Raw genomic sequence first — 17,446 nt, 5'->3', positions numbered from 1 at the left:
TGAGACTTAGCATCAGGGGTTGAGAAAACCTTCTCCAACAAAAGGGGGAAGAGTGAAATGAGAGAAAATGAAGTGTCAATGGCTGAGAGATTCCAAACAGAGTCGTGAGGTTATTCTGGAGGCTATTCTTACCCATTAAATAGATATCACCTTGTTAGTAGTAAAGATGTAGAGGAGAGGCTGGAGAGACCTGCCTGAAAATGTGGAGCTGTGTTCCAGTAGCCATGTTTCTTGAAGATGATTGTATAATGATATAGCTTTCACAATGTGACTGTGTGATTGTGAAAACCTTTTGTCTGATGCTCCTTTTATCTATCTTATCAACAGATGAGTAAAACAAATGGAATAAAGATTAATAATACGGGAAACAAATGTTAAAATAAATTTAGAGTGAAATGCTGGTGATCAGTGAGGGGGAGGGGTGGGGGGTATGGTATGAAAAAAAAAAGATTGGCTTTGCTCAAATCTAACTATTTGCAACAAAATACATGGAATCCATGATCTATAAATGCGTAGTGTTGCTGAGCCTGATATCTATCAGGCTTCCCTCTTCACTAGGATCCTCCCACAGCCTATACACATGTCCAAATCTTTTTATATTTAAGACTTTCTCAAATTTACCATCACCTCCTGATTATCACATTTTCCATATTAGCTCATTACGCCCTCACAGCTAAGGTTCTTAAAAGATCTACATTCCCTTCTTCAACTTCTGCAGACTCCTTAATTTACCCCACCTTGGTTTCTGGGCTTGCACTTCCCAGAATCAATATAGCCAAGATTAATAAAGACTTCCTTCTAGTCAAATGAAGGAATGTTTCTAAGCACTTGAGGTTTCATCTCCAGTGTGTGCAAATGCATCATAATGAATGTACTACTGTAATCTCAACATCTATGTTGGTTAGGAGAATTCAAGGTTTGTCCTCTGGACACCCCTATAAGACTTCTGGGTGAAGGAAGGGTATCTCATCTCTATCTGGTTCTTGTTGCTATCACATTTCCCTGTTTCCCACACTGTTGTTGCTTTGCCTTCCAACCCACCCCCCTCCTCGCCAGATAACTGCCATATCTGCATCACTCCTGTGAGTGTCACTTTCCTCCAGTCCACTGGGCTCCAGGTAGCTGTCCACCTTCTCAAACTGCCAACCACCATTTTACTTATAAGGAAATTCTCTGTTTCTTATGAGCAGCTCTACCATCACAAGCAGTTATACTCTTAAAAAACACATTTTGGCATGGTACTAAAAAAACTACAGTTTGGAGGTGAAAGTTAGGGGTAAGGAATGTTCAGGAAGGTCAACACAGACACACTGTATTTAGAACTTCTACTACTAACAATGAAGTCAATATTTATTGAGCCCTACCATGTACCAGACACTCTTTGAAGTGCTGATTATCTCCATTTTATACATTGAAACTAAGGCTCAGAGACGTAACTTGCTCAAGATCCCATTTGTTCCTCTCTACATGAAGTCATAGCTCACTCTATCATCCAAGATTTGCTTTTCACAGATTCACATTGTCTGGTCTCATTTGAAGTTCCTATGTTTAGCCTCCTATTATGAGCCAGGTTCAGAGACCTTCCCACAGGGTTCTAGAGTCCATGCATGCTACTCATGGCCTGATTGGGATCTCTGAACATTCTCTGCCAACATAGATGTTCCCTATAACAGCCAGTGACAATTAGAAGGCTTGTTGGTCCTGAGCACTCTAAGTGTCTAACTGCCTCTGCCAGGCTGGCAGACTCTCTTCTCTAATCTGGCCAAAATGCTCTTGTACTTACTTCATCTCTCGCAGCAGTTGTCCTTGTGGACTTTGGAACACTTTCTTGAACCTCTCTCTCCTTGGTGTCCGGTACACCCTTGATTCTGCTCTTCCTCTAGCTTCTGTGGAAGCCCCTTCTTAGTCAGATTTGTAAAGAACCCAAGCTCAACATATCATAAATCAAACTGGATCCCCACTTGCTGCTTCTTTTCCTGTACTTTGTACCTTAGCACCACCAACCACTTTGTCCATCAAACATTCTGTTTGATGATTTTTTCCCCATAAACTCATGTGTGTGACCAATGTTTCTCCATATGGAGCTATTTAAAAAAAAAAAAAAAGCAATAGAATTGATGCCAAATCCTGTTTCATTATGGCTGTAATTAATATTTATCCACCAACATAAGAACTAATTTTGGAGAAAAAAAGCCACATTCATCTCATTAAAATATGCATTTCTCATATATCTTATTTTTTTCAGTAATGATTAATCATTTAAAAATACTATTTTGATCAATTGTGGACTAGTGCTCATTTCAAATAACTCAATTGAGAAGAAAATTTTAACACTTTAAAGCTTATGATCAGCTCTAATGTCAATATCCTGATTGTAATATTGTGTTATCGTTTTACAAGATATTACCATTCGGGCAAAGTGTGTAAAGGGCAACAACATCTCTTTTATTATGTCTTATAACTATATGCAGATGTATAATCATCTCAACATAAAAAGTTTAAAAAGCATATACTTGTGGAACAGTTGTTTTAATCAAAATATATTTTTAGTAGAGAAGTAGATGACCAACTAAACTTTAAATATATGTGTGTATGCTACATTAGTAGAATGTTCTATGGGAAAAGTGAAATGGAATCAAAATTTTAAAAAAGGAACAATGAACAACTTCCTAACAAAAAAAGTGCATGGCCATATATTTTTTAAATGAATGATGGTGATTGTGAAATTATTGTAGCATTGAGAATACATTTAAAAGAGTGACTTGCCAGTTTTGTTTTAATATGTACAAAATGCCAGAAATTACATTCTTTGCTTCTATTTAAACTTATGATCAAATTTTTAGATGTTACTCTAAGAACTTGTAAAGGAGTACATAGTTTTTCAAAAATCTTTGAGGGGGTACAATAGAAAAAATAAATTTGAAGAGCACTGCTCCAGCCATTCCAAGTACATTCCACTTCTAAGCATGTCCAGGTTTTTAACAGTTCTGAACCTTGGCATCCAACAGTTCTTTCACTCTGGAATGCCCTCCCATTGTCTGCCAAGCTCCTGTTTATCCTTAAACTCTCAGCTAAAGCCTCAGTCCCTCTGGGAAATCTTTCCTGGCACCTTCAGCACAATTAGGCACTCTCTCTTCCATACCTCATCTCATTTGCAGTGAGATAGCATTGCATTATAATTATGTATTTACATGTCTGCCCCCCATTGTGTTGCATGCCCCTTAAAGGTGGATTCTTTTCATTGTTCTATCACTGATATTGCCACAAAGCAGAGTCAACAGTTTTTCTTTGAATGAATGAATGATCGTGAGTATGGTATTAATGTTTTGTGAAGGGGATGGCTTGCTACGTGTTTCAAAAGTACTTTTATTGAGAAATATCCACACACAGACAGTCCAACCATATTATACAATCAATGGCTCACAATATCATCACATAGCTGCGTATTCTTCACCGTGATCATTTTTAGAACATTTGCATCACTCCAGAAAAGGAAATAAAAATAAGAAAAAAAAAACAACTCATAAAAGGACAGACGAAGCCTACTTAAAATTAGGTATAAGAGTCACCCCCCAGAGAACCTCTTTTGTTTCTCAAATGTGGCCTCTCTCTCTCTCAGCCAACACGGTAAGCAAACTCATCACTCTGCTCCTCTCTACATGGGACATGACTCCTAGGGGTGTAAATCTCCCTGGCAACATGGGATAGAAAACCTAGAATGAGCTGGGACTCAGCATCAAGGGATTGAGAAAACCTTCTCAACCAAAAGGGGAAAGAGAGAAATGAGACAAAATAAAGGGTCAGTGGCTGTTGAGATTTCAAGAAGAGTCGAGAGGTTAGCCTGGAGGTTATTCTTACCATTTTATAGATTTCCCCTTTTTAGTTTAAGGTGTATTAGAGAGGCTAGAGGGAAGTGCCTGAAACTGTAACACTGTGTTCTAGTAGCCATGTTTCTTGGAGATGAATGTGTAATGATATAGCTTTTGCAATATGAATATGTGATTGTGAAAACCTTGTGTCTGATGCTCTTTTATCTATGATATTGAGAGATGAGTAAAAAGTATGGATCAAAAATAAATAAATAATAGGGGGAGCAAATATTAAAATAAATTGAGTAGATTGAAATACTAGTGAACAATCAAAGGGAGTGGTAATGGGTATAGAAAAAAATAGGGGGAACAAAGCTTAAAATCTATTGAGCAGATGGAAATGCTAGTGGTCAAGGAGACGGAGGGGTAAGGGGTATGGTATGTGTGAGATTTTTCTTCTTTCTTTTTATTTCTTTTTCTGGAGTGATGCAAATGTTCTAAAACATGATTATGGTGATGAATATACTATGCGATGATATTGTGAGCCACTGACTGCACACCATACATGGAATGTTTGTATGTTAAAAATGTTCATATTTATATCTTGTTTTGGTTTGATAATGCAAAATAAATTACATTAAGAAAAAAAGAACTCATATATCCCACACCCCTTACCCCTCTCTCTCATTGCCCCACTGCATTTCAATCTACCCAATTTTTATCTTTTATCTCTCTCTATTATTTATTTTTATCCATTTTTATTTTATTCATCTGTCCATACCCTGGATAAAAGGAGTATCAGATGCAAGTTTTTTTAACAATTATATAGTCACATTGTAAAAGCTATATAGTTATACAGCCTTCTTCAAGATTCAAGGCTACTGCAACTCTGTTCAGTGGTTTCAAGTACTTCCCTCTAGCCACTCCAATATACCATAACTAAAAAGGGATATCTACATAATGCCTAGCAATAACCTCAAGGATAACCTCTTGACTCTTTGAAGTCTCCCAGCCACTGGGACTTTATTTTGTCTCATTTCTTTCTTCCCCCTTTTAGTCAAGAAGGTTTTCTCAACCCCATGTTACCAGGTCCTGGCTCATGCCCAGGAGTCCGGTCCTACGTTGCCAGGGAGTTCTACACCCCTGGGAGTCATGTCCCATGTTAGGGAGAGGGCAATGAGTTCACCTGCTGAGTTGGCTTGGAGAGAGAGGTCAAGAAAAGAAATTCTCTGGGGGTGACTCTTAGGTATAAATTTAGTTTCTCTTTTACTGGATTAAGCTTCACAGGGGCAAGTCCCAAGATTGAGGGCTGAGCCTATTGAATTGATTGTCCCCACTGCTTTGGTTTGCCACATTTTTAAGTATTCTGCCTTTGAAGATACAAGTTCAGTTTAGGTATTGTGTACTGCAGCTTAAAGATGATCAAATCACCAAACACTAGAGCTCAAAAGGATTTCGTTCATCCACTCACCTATTAAATTTTCTGCTCTGCATTAGCACAGTGGTAAAAGTATAACGTTATGCCAAAAAGCAGAAATGGTATTGATGACAAAGTGGGGCCACAATTCACATTGGTTTTTCTACACAGTGACGTGGGGGTCAAATCAGATTCAAATTTGGAGGCTAGTGTGCTTATCTGCTAGGCCACTCCACTGACCATCAAAATGTAGGGGTTGTATGTTGACACAAACAGATAACCTTATCTCGAATCTTGAAAACACTCTACTTAGAAAATCTTAAACATATTCTTCTATCATGTTCATCCAACTGTCTGCATTATCTTACAACTGGTTTAGGTCAATATGATTGCTTTATTCAATCAAAGCTGTGATTGAACAAGAAGAAATAAACTAAGGACACAGCAATTTCATACTGAGTCAGATCTGTGAGCTGTTCAGACCAGTCTTCCACTTCAGTAAAGCACCTAAAGAAACATGTTGTAGATCTAGGAACATGGTTATTCCTCAGAAGTTTAAGAATAAAATATGAATATTCCTAGTTTCTTTTTGCAATTCATTATGTGTCAATGATTCATGTGATAATTTAAGCATTTCTTGAAACCACTTAAATTTAATAAATTCATTCTTTTATTCATTGCTTCATTCAGTGAGAATTCACAGAGTACCTGCTCTTTGCAAAGTACTTTGTTTATGCATAGAGGTCACAGACCTTTTTCAGATTTTACCAGTTTTTACGTGTACTTGAGTGGTACGTGTGTGTGTGTGTGTGTGTGTTTCCATGCAATTTTTTCCCAGATATGTGGAAACATTACCATAGTCAACATACCAAACTGAGCCATCACCATTATCTCTCTTCTGCTACCCTTTTATGTCACACCCAAACTCCCTCCACACAACCCTATGCCCCATCCCTAACCCCTACAACTGCTAATCTGTCCCTTTCTCTGTACTTTTGTCATTTTTAAGTATACTAAATAAATGGAATCATATAATATGTCAACTTTTGAGATTGGCTTTTTTTTACTCAGCATATTGCCCTTGAAATCCTTCATGTATTAATATGTTGTTTCTTTTTATTGCTGAGTTGCATTCCAAAGCATGATTAAACAGTCAGCTCTCTAGACATCTTGGACATTTCCAGTTGGGGACTACTGCAAATAAAACTGCTATGAAGATACATGTGTAGGCTTGTGATTGGTCATAAGTTTTCATTTTTCAAGAGTCCAATTGCTGGGTCATATGATAACTATAGATTAATTTTATTAGAAATTGCCAAACTTTTTTCCAGAGTGGATGTTCCATTTTCCATTCACATCAACAATGTAAGAGTAATATAGTTATCTTTGCAACCTTGCCAACATTGGCATTGTTAGTATTTTTTATTTTAGTTGTTCTCATAGGTATGTAGTGATATTTCATTGTGGTTTTAATTTGCATTTCTCTGATGGGTAATGATGTTGAACATTTTTTTCATGAGCTTATTTTCCATCTGTATATTCTCCTCGCTAAAATTTATGTTCATGTCTTTGGTCATTTTCTAATGGAGTGTTCTGTTTTGCTTGTTTATTGCTTAGTTTTAAAAGTTCTTTATGTATTCCAGATACAAGTCCTATGCCAGAGATGCAGTTTGTAAATATTTCCTCTCACTATGCAGTTTCTTTATTTATCCTCTTAACAGAGTCTTTTGCAGAGCAAAAATTTTATTTTGATGGTGTCCATCTTATCAGTTTTTACTTTTATCATCATGCTTTTGGTGTCATGTATAAGCACTATTTGCCTAGCTTTATCCTGAATATTTTCTCCTATGTTTACTTTCAAATGTTCTAGTTTTACTTTTGACATTTAACATTATGATCACTTTTGAGTTAATTTTGTATAATGTATGAGGTTCAGGTTAAAATTATTTATTTTATTTTATTTTTTGCCAATGGATGGCCAGCCGTAACAGAATGATTTATTGAAAAGATATATTGTCTATTAATGCCTGTAGTATGTGTACATATACTTCTTTCATTCCTCATAGTAGTAATTTATTTCTTCTCTCATGTTTTTTCCCCTTGATCCATCAATATTGCTGGGTGATTAGCAATATGTTTTCCAAAGAAACAAATTTTGACTTTATTTTTCTCTACTGAACATTTGTTTAACTTTGCTAAAGTTTTTGGAATGCAATATACCATAAATGGGCTGGCTTTAACAATTGGGATTTACAAGCTCATAGTTCATAGGCCAAGAAAATGTCTAAATCAAGGCCTCAAAAGGCAATGCTTTCTTCCTGGAGGCCAGTTACCTATGATCCTCAACTCCTCTGTCACACAGCTTAGCACATGGCCAGTGTTTGTTGGGCCTTCTCTCTAGGGGTTTCATTCCTTCTAGCTTCTGGTTGCTCCATCTGTGACTTTCTTTCTGAGCATCTGTGTGTTTCTCTCTTTTTAGCTTCTCTCTGCTTCTCCCAAATGCCTCAAAGGAAATAACCTAATTTAAAGGTCCCACCTAAAATTGGTTCACACCCACAGGAATGGATTAGCTTTAAGAACATGGTCTTTTCTGGGTACATACAGCTTCAAACGATCACATTTATTTTCCATTTCATTCTGTTTCTTCTGTTATTTTTATTACTTCCTTCTGTCTTCATTGTTTGGGTTTAATGTGTCATTCTTTCTTGGAATTTTGAAATGGATACTTAGATCAGACTATCTTCTTTTCTAATTTGCAAGGCTATAAGTTTCTTCCGTGAAAGACTTTTGCTCTACACCACCTTTTGATATACAACACTGTCATTATCATTAAGATTAAAATATTTTCCTATTTCCATTGCTATTTGTTCCTTGAACTATGAAGTAGTTAGATGTATATTGTTTTATTTTCAAACATTTGAGGGCTTCCTAGTTACTTTTGTTATTGTTATTGTTTTTAGCTTAGTGCCAATGAGATCAGACAGCAAGGTCTTTGTGATTTCAATCCACAAAGATAACGCTTTTTGGTCCAGCACTGTTTTGATGAATTTCCCATGGCACATGAAAAGAATGCACAGTCTGCAATGTTTAGGCACATTGTTCCAATTTTGCCATTAGGTCAAGTTTATTAATCATGTTTTTCAAATCTTCTATGTCTCTACTGAATTTCTGCTTGTGCATTCTATTATTTTCTGAGAACATTGTTTTAAAAACACCAACTTTGACTGTGGACTTGTCTGTTCTGTCAATTTCTGCTTCCTGTTACTTTTTGGGCATGTTATCAGGTATATATAAATTTATCATTGTTATATTTTCCAACTGAAATGATTCTCTTATCATTATAAAATATTCATATTTATTTCTGGTAATACTTTCTATGTTGAAGCTTACTTTATATCACATTAGAAAGCTACACTGTCTTTCTTTGGGTGAGTGTTTCCAATGTATATATTTTCTCACTTTAATTTTCAACTTTTTTGTGTTCTTATATTTAAGATGTGTCTCTTATAACTACATATAGTTGGGCTTTGTTTTCAGTTTGACAATTTCTGGTTTTGAATAGGTGTGTTTAATATACTTACAGTCAATGTTATTACTGATATATCTAGTTTGAATCAATATTTGTTCATATTTATTCCTATTTCCCTTCCTATTCATTGCCTTCTATAGGTTATTTCATTTCCTGCTCTATTATTAGCTTGTTAGCAAGAGATTATTTAATTAGCATTTTAATGGTTACCATAAACATTACAATATGCACTCTTGACTTATTGTCAAAAATTAGTATTTTTTCTACATGTAGGCAAAGAAAGAACCTTAAACTCTTTAATTTCATTATTCCCTTCTTCTGTTTTGTGCTATTATACTCATAGTTTTAATGCTACATATATTTTAACCCCCCAAAGACATTATTGTTGTTACTTTTAATATTATTTTTACCCTATCAGTGCTCTCCATTTCTTTCTGTATTTCTCTGCTTCCATCTAGGATCATTCTCTTCTGCTGCATAACTTCCTTCAGTATTTCTTTCAGTGCTTTTATTAAATTTGCTCAGATTTTATTTCTCTGAAAGTCTTTTTTTTTAATTCATTCTAAAGTATATTTTTCTTGGGTGTAAAATTCTAAGTTGGTAGTCAATTTCTTTTCACACATTAAAAAGGTATCCATCTGCTGTCTTCTGACTTCCATAGTTTCTGTTGAAAAGTCAGCACACCAGTCTTCATGCTGCTCTTTTTAATGCACTGTGCCTTTTTTCTCTGAGGACTTCTGAGATTTTTCTCTTTGTCTTTGGTATTGAGCACTTTTGCTATAATTGACCTAGCTATGATTTTTTTTCTATTTATCCTGCTTGGATTTTGGATAATATACTGGATCTGATTTTGATTTTATTTTCTGCTCCCAAATCTCTCTCCTCTTCTTCTGGAATTCCAATTGTGTATACTATAGAAGTGTTTCATCAGATCTCAAATTTCTCTTAGGCTCTTTTCTATGTTTTCCATTAATATTTGTGCTTTAATTTGTATATTTTCTACAACCTTTTAGTTTTATAATTCTTCTGTTCATAAACCCATCTATTAATGTCATTCACTGTATTTTCAATTTTAATTATAAAGTTTCTATTTGATTCTTTATTATAAATTCTAAAGAAACTCTCCATCTTTTTATCTACTTTTGAAGTGTTCAATAATTCCAATATCTGTATAGCCTGTGCATCTATATCTGTTGTCCATTTGCTCATTTATTTGTTTTGTTGGCTGATTTGTTGATTTACCATCTTTTGGCCCTGATTCCTGGCATACCTCCTGATTTTTTTTACTTATTGCTGGACATTGTGAATGAAAATTTGATGATGTTGTCTGCTTCCAGGGAATACTTAATTATCTTCTGCTAGGCTGCTAGAATATAGGCAGATAAACTTTCTCCAATCAGAGATTGAGAGTATTTCAGGCTCAATTTTAAATTTTGTGTAAACTAGTATATTTCTCTTTGAACTTACATGTAGGGTGTCTCAGAATCCCTCCTCCTTGAAAGGAATTCGACTTCAATTATTTTTCCCCTATACTCCTTCAGACTCCTGAAACCATGCTTTAGCTTTTTACATCTTAGCAGTTATTTTATACTTGTTTTCTTGGTCACTGGTTTAAAAATGCAGTTTAAAAATTAACAAATATCAGATAGTAAATTGAGAACAGACTATCAGTCTTGATTTTCTGTGATTTCTATTTCTCTGGGATCTTGGGCACATAAGTTTTGGCTACCTTGGGAGACCTGAGCTCTAATTTCTGTCTCCTCCGTAGTGAGACCAATGAAATCTCCAGGCTGCTGCTCTCTGTTCTACCTCTGCTCCCTTCACTGAGAATTCATCAATTTTCCTTAAAGGAAAAAAAACTCTCTGTTAAATATAGGGTTCATTTCAATACATGTTGCTTCTCTATGGAATTGGGTCTTTCAGGTATTTTTGCCTGGTCTGCTTTCTGATGCCTTCAATTAGCTATTTTTGGTATTTGACACAGGTTTTATAGTTGAATGAGTCTTTTCAATGCCCCAGTTCTAATAAAATTAGCAAACTGTCAATGGTATACCCCCAACTCAACAAGGTTCCTATTAAGGAGCCCAGATATGACTCCATAGAGAGGTAACTTTTATGATTTTTCAACCAAATAGATTCGGTTCTCATGACAGACCTAAGGCTTGTGGAAACTTTTGCTGGGCAGACCTTGCTGGAAAAACTCCCTCAAGCACAACATTAGAACTTTACCCTTCAGGATTTAGGTGTATCAGTTTGGTGTAACTTTCCTATATTGTTATATGCTCTCTCTGCTACTTTTGATTTTGATGAGGATACTTCAAAACATCCTACCATGAAAGGGACTATTAAAATATGACTTCCAGTCCACCCACTACTACCATGAATGTCAGAATGACTCACATTAGCATTAATCTGGAAAGTACAGGGATTTACCTGACCATCTTAGAAACATATAACTGAAACCTACAGCTCTAAACATCAACCATATCAATAATCGTTTTACCCTTTTAGCGTTTTCCTAATACCCCTTCTAGCATGTAACATAGCCTACACTTTACAAGTCCTTTCTTTTCCATAACCAACAAAAATGCCCCATTGCACCCACAATAAGTGGTTTCTCGATCACAATAGTTGAAGATGTATCTGAATATATTCTTTGGTCATACTTGACCCCTGGAGATACCGTGGCCTTATTTGGTAAGCCTGGAAAGAAGTGATCAGTATATGCAATACTCTTGCCTTGGTAGCATCAGATCACCAGTAACATCACAAATTTTTGGCTTCTCACCTACTAAGAACTGGAATAAAAAGTTTAGTGATAAAAGGCCTGTAATGACTTAAAACTGTATCAGACACTTTAGAGTCAACAAAACCTGGCCATGCATGCTAACAAAGCATTCAGTTTGGGTTGCTACATGTTTAATCTCTTCTTGTCTCATCCATTGCCTGATATTTATAAACCTCTGGATCTTTATTTTCTGATTCATCCTTTGTGTTCTTTTCCTCCTTGAATAGCAATATTTTTTCACCTATTGCTGACCTACTTCTTACCTGCTTCCTTCCCTCCTTTGCAAACCTAGCTATCCTTTGTACACTTGACCATATTTTCTTTGATTATCAGTTCAACAAGTTCTGAGCTCCACTTCACAAAAATCCCATCATACCTAGGTTTGACATATTCAATATTTTGTGGTCTTCTTTCAATTTATTTCTCCCTGCTTCATGTTTACCAATAATATTAACCTCATGTAACTTATTTTAAATCATTTTTAAAATTGTTTCTGGGCTCTACAATCATCTTTTTCCACCAGAATGATTCCTCCCAATTATGGTACCTAGGTTTTAAAATAATTTATGGCTAGATCTCATCAAAGGCTCTTTGAAATTATATATAAGTTATATTCAACAAATACTTTATATTTATATGTTTATAAACCTGATTTAATTATTCTTGTTGATTGAACAGGAAGATCCTCATTATAATAAGATACAAGGTCTCCATTCTTTTTCTAGGTGAGTAGGACCTTCATCAGCTTGAATCCCAGACCCTCCTCAGAAGCCAAACTCATGAAGAAAACCACCAATCTTCCTGCACAGGAACTATCACAAACCAGGTTTCACAGTCTAACAGCCTGTTCCTTTTTTAGGTTCTCCAAGACTTAAAGTGGATCTTATACCATGCCAGTAGTTCATTTACATCTAAATTATAGATTTAAACTAGAACATTCTGAGTGTTTGCCCTGTTTGTTCTAATACTTCTTACTTGTTTGCAGTGAAACATTTGGACAGACACTTCGAAAATCCATTCTCAGCCCAAAGTAGCTAATGCATGAGTAACTTTATTTTCTCTCTCTTTATTTTTTTCCCCCAAACTCACTTTCACAAACCCTCTTTGTGCCTCCTTCTTTTTCCTTCTGTATTTGGTCTTTGCCTCACTTACCCAGGTAACTGATGGCTTCCTTGTCCCAAGGCCAGGTGGCAGTTCCTGCAAGATCTTCTAGTACTGAGCTGGCAAAGTAGACATTGAGAAAGTGGGTACTGTTGAGCCGTAGGGCCTCTTTCAGCTCCTTCACGCTCATGTATGCCCTGGGAAGCACAAAAAAGGAAAAAGTGTCACACCAAGGTATGAGTACTTAGAGAACAGCAGAACCAGACCTAATCAGATTCTGGAACTCCCAACCAGCATTGCCTTTTGGAGGGGCAAAAAGGCAGAGAATTGGCTCTCATGAGAACCAGCATCCATAACTAAAACAGCTGCTGTTTTTCACCCTAGGATCACAGGAAATGTTTGACATTATACATATCTCATCAAAATCTATTCCAAGAAATTTAAAAAGATAGGATTTTATTTTCAATGTATCACCAATGCATATTAATGTCTTTTTTCTTTTGTGAGAAAAATAAGGAACAAAGTGATAAAACAATAAATTAAAGACTTTGTTCTGTTTTGATTATGGACTTGGTTGGTATTCCACTTGTATTAACAATAAAACTAATAATAACTAATATTTGTTGAGCAATTGCTATATTACCAGAAAAATATGGGCATTACATCATGTTAATCTTCATAACTCTATGGGGCTATGAGTAACACCATTATTATTACTATTATTACCATTATATAATGAGCAATTTAGTCTTAGAGAAATTAGTAATCTACCCAAAGTCACAAAGTTAGTAAGTAGCAAAGTTGGATGTAAACACTAGTCTTTCCAAATGCCAGACCCCACACTCTTAAACCACTTCAATATTTGCATGAATACTCAATATTTGACATCGTACTTAATTTCCCATTTGAAAAAAAAGGAAACAAGCACTTGGTTTCTTTAGAAGCTCATATATAGTCAAAGACCTTCAATTTCCTGGCATCAGCTGACTTAAAACTTTACCACAAGCAAATAGAGCCTCAATCATCTCCCTGAAGAGTTATTTTAAGAAGGAACAACAAAAGCAGAGCTCAGTGGCCCTTTAGACTCATTGGATGCTTCCCAGTGATCATGGACTACCATTCCAAACAGAGGAATGTTCCTAGCACAGGCATAAATTGGAAATTTTCTTTATAGATTATACTTCATTGTTGCTATTCTGGTAGAAAAGCTGCAGACACTGAAACTCCCAACCCAAAAGCTAATGTTAGGACAGCTTGACCCTTCAGAGAAGAAGAGAGAATGTTCTGCCTCTCTACTCTGTCTCTCCAACCTTACTACTGCTGCCTGTATTCAAGCCACATGTAGGATATGCTGACAAGAAGCATTCAAGAAATGCAGAGATTTCAAAGAAGATTGTTTCAGTATTTTTTGGAACAGAATCAAGAAGTAGAATAAAAGTAAATAAAAAAACAAAAAATCTTGCTTTAAAACCAAAGATGCTTGGGAGATAAGAGTTTTATAAATATCACTTTTATTGTTTATAATATCTTGGAAAAATTCTTCTCAATTCCAAGAAACCATCCAAATTCCATGAGGTGACATCAGATGTGATCAGAGGAATATTCCTTCTGCTGCTTTGTTGGAGACACAATATTTTGGGGGCTGTCACTTGGTTTTTCCTTGGACATTAGTCACAGTCCTTTCCTTTTCTCCTTTATTAATAAATTTAAGGTCTGGAGCTGTGATGGCATCAAGTAACTCTTCCCCATGGAGATGTTTCAATAGAGCAGAGAAAGAGACAAGAAAAGAAAGAAGGAAAGAAAAAAGGCACAGAAAATCAAGGACTGAGTCACTGCCAAGCCTAGGGTATACCAAAGAGGAAAAGTTGTACACTTTCTCTGTTCCTATTCCAGGGTTCCAATTAAACTTAGGTTGGTAACTTGACAGTTTTCTCTCTTTTCTCCTCCTTCACTTTTCCCAAATCCCCCTGTCCCTAGCAGGACTGGAATTGGGCTATCTGTGGGTTACTTGCTTCTCTGAATGCCATTTACCAGTCTTGGCCACCACTCTTCTGTCCTCCCTCAACCCAGCAGTTCCACTAATTTCTCTTGAGCACTCTCCAAGAGGCCTCCTCCTCCACCACCAACCTCATTTGCTACTTCTGGTCATCTCTCTTTTCTTCGCCCTATCCTCTCTCCAGCCATAAATTATCCTTCCAGATGAGAGTGTTAGGCCATACTGGTGGCAAACTGAGTTTGAGTTGCTCAAACTCCTGCACTTTCTACAAAGATACAGGTAAATGTCAGTGAGCTTAAGGGTGAGAATGGAAAGGAAAAAAAAGCTAAAGCCAGATGGAAAGAGGCAGCAGTTCACCAGATAAAGGAAAAATTGATTTTAGTAGAAACAAAGACTGTTGTCCAGATTATTCTCTAACCAAATAGGAACAATATGTAGATATCGGTGTGTCTGTTTTGGATGCAGACTTACCCATTATAATGCATACACACCAATTCAGAAGTTAGTCAAAGCTACTAAAGGTAAACATCTTAGCTCCTCAGCTCATGTGGCCAGAAATTGGCTGAGGCTAGGGTGAAGAAGAATGGACATTATTCATAAGCTCACAGCTTAACATCTTCTTTCAGAACAGATTTATCCAGAGACTTGCCATCCAAAAGAGCTTAACGCTCAGGGGAAAGGAAAACAATCTACATAAATGCATTCAAAAGTACCAGGATCTAACCTGAGACTCTGAATCAGGGCACTGAAGCTATGAAAGTCAGCATTACCCCATACAGGAATTGTTTAAAAAGTTGAAAAAATGATCAGACTTTGACTAGAGTTATGACTGAAACTGAGTTGGATAGGACTATGATAAATCAGAATACTAGGTAAAGGATGATATAGTCCATATTTTAAAACTTCAACCTCTGTGTGAGACAAAAGGAAGGGTGCAAAATTTATATTTTGGACACCACATTATTTTATTTAACTTGTATGGTCAGTTTATTTAAACACTATAATTATAGGAACTTTGGAACAGGGCGTGAGCCCTTGTTAGTTTGTACAAGTCATTATTATGCCCAATATATCCCAGATTAATTTAAGCAGAGAATAAAAAAGTATTTACAAAATCCCCTTGGAGGGCTGGGGAGAAAGGAGGAAATATAAACTTCCTTACCTGGGAAATTCCTGATATTCTTGCAAGAAGTGGGGACAACCAGTTCAAGAGGCTGAGCCCTTGATCTTGGGGTTCACTCTGTGGAAGTTATTCCTGCAAAGAAGAAGCTAAGCCTACATGTAATTATGCCTAAGCATCACCCCTAGAGAACCTCTTTTGTTGCTCAGATGTGGCCTCTTTCTCTAAGTCAACTTGGCAGGTGAACTCACTGCCCTCCCTCTCATGTGGGACAAGACTCCCAGGAGTGTAAATTTCCCTGGCAACATGGAACAGAACTCCTGAAATGAGCCAGAATCTGGCATGATGGGGTTGAGAAAGCCTTCTTGACTAAAAGGGAGAAGAAAGAAATGAGACAAAATAAAGTTTCAGTGGCTGAGAGATTTCAAACAGAGTTAAGAGGTTAGCCTGGAGGTTATTCTTATGCATTAAATAGATATCCCTTTGTAGTTGATAGTGTATTGGGGTGGCTAGAGAAAAGTACCTGGAACTGTTGAGCTGTGTTCCAGTAGCTTTGATTCTTGAAGATGACTGTACAACTATATAACTTTTACAATGTGAAAACCTTGTGTCTGATGCTCCTTTTATCCAGGCTATGGACAGAGTAAAAAATAAGGGTAAAAAATAAATAAATAATAGAAGGGGGATAAAGAGCAAAAACTTGGGTAGATTGAAATACTAGTGGTCAATGAGAGAGAGGGGTAAGGGGTATAGGATGTATGAATATTATCTTTTCTCTTTTTATTTCTTTTTCTGGAGTGATGCAAATGTTCTAAAAATTATCATGGTGATGAATACACAACTATGTGATGATATTGTGAGCCTTAATTGTATACCATGTATAGACTGTATAGGTGTAAAGATTTCTCACTAAAATATTAAAACAAAAATCAAAGAATAAATATTAAGTATCTCATTTAAAAAGAAAATACAAGGGTCTAGAACTGACCAGAACTAAGTATAAAAAGGGGGATTAATTGCATTCATCTGCTTGTTTCCTATAAGGATCTACATCTACTTATACACTACATACTCTACATAGAGAGAGACTCACCATAGACTTCTTCTTGAAGGACTCAGACCAACCAAAGTGAGGTTGCCAAGTGATTTTTCTTAGTTCATTTCAGAAACAAGCACTACTGGAGGCTGTCATATCAAGTTATTCTGCCCCCTTTGCTCTAGTCTGTTGTTTCCGACATGGCCGCTAGCAGAATGCATGTCTGCCTTATCATTCTATGATTGTGACCTACTGGTTTGAGACTAAACATTGCCTGGTTTCCTACCCACCCGTTGCACTACCCTCCAACCTTAGTACATTCACTCTGATTTCTGCCACCACCCCCCACCCACCGACTGCTGACCCTCAATAACTCCTACCCCAGGATCAAACTGTACATACAGTTCCTCTCTCTTGCTTAGTCTCTGATCGCTCCTTAAAGGGAAGGTAAGATGAATCAATGAATGTATCTGCATTCTAGTTCATTAATGAGTTGAAAAACTCCTTTACAGGCTGATAGAAATAATTCAACAATGAAGCCAGAAATAAGAAAAATATTCTTAGCTGTCTGAAGGAAATGGAAGCCAATATCAAAAATTGACAAGTTGAAAAGCAAGATACAAAGAATGTAGTTGCACATAAGGGACCCA

General features: G+C 36.3%; 1 protein-coding gene across 1 annotated transcript in view; it reads right to left on the bottom strand.

Annotated features, from left to right (window-relative positions):
* Positions 1-17,446, bottom strand: part of PAPPA2 (pappalysin 2) — a 321,183-nt gene that overhangs the window by 196,433 nt on the left and 107,304 nt on the right. The window contains exon 3 of the mRNA XM_077157086.1: positions 12,696-12,841. Coding sequence (XP_077013201.1) covers positions 12,696-12,841 — 146 coding nt within the window. The remainder of the gene's footprint in view (positions 1-12,695; positions 12,842-17,446) is intronic.

This window comes from Tamandua tetradactyla, chromosome 4, assembly GCF_023851605.1.
Source record: "Tamandua tetradactyla isolate mTamTet1 chromosome 4, mTamTet1.pri, whole genome shotgun sequence".
Lineage (NCBI taxonomy): Eukaryota > Metazoa > Chordata > Mammalia > Pilosa > Myrmecophagidae > Tamandua > Tamandua tetradactyla.
The sequence above is the reverse complement of the archived record's forward strand: the minus strand, read 5'-3'. Positions and strand labels throughout refer to the sequence as shown.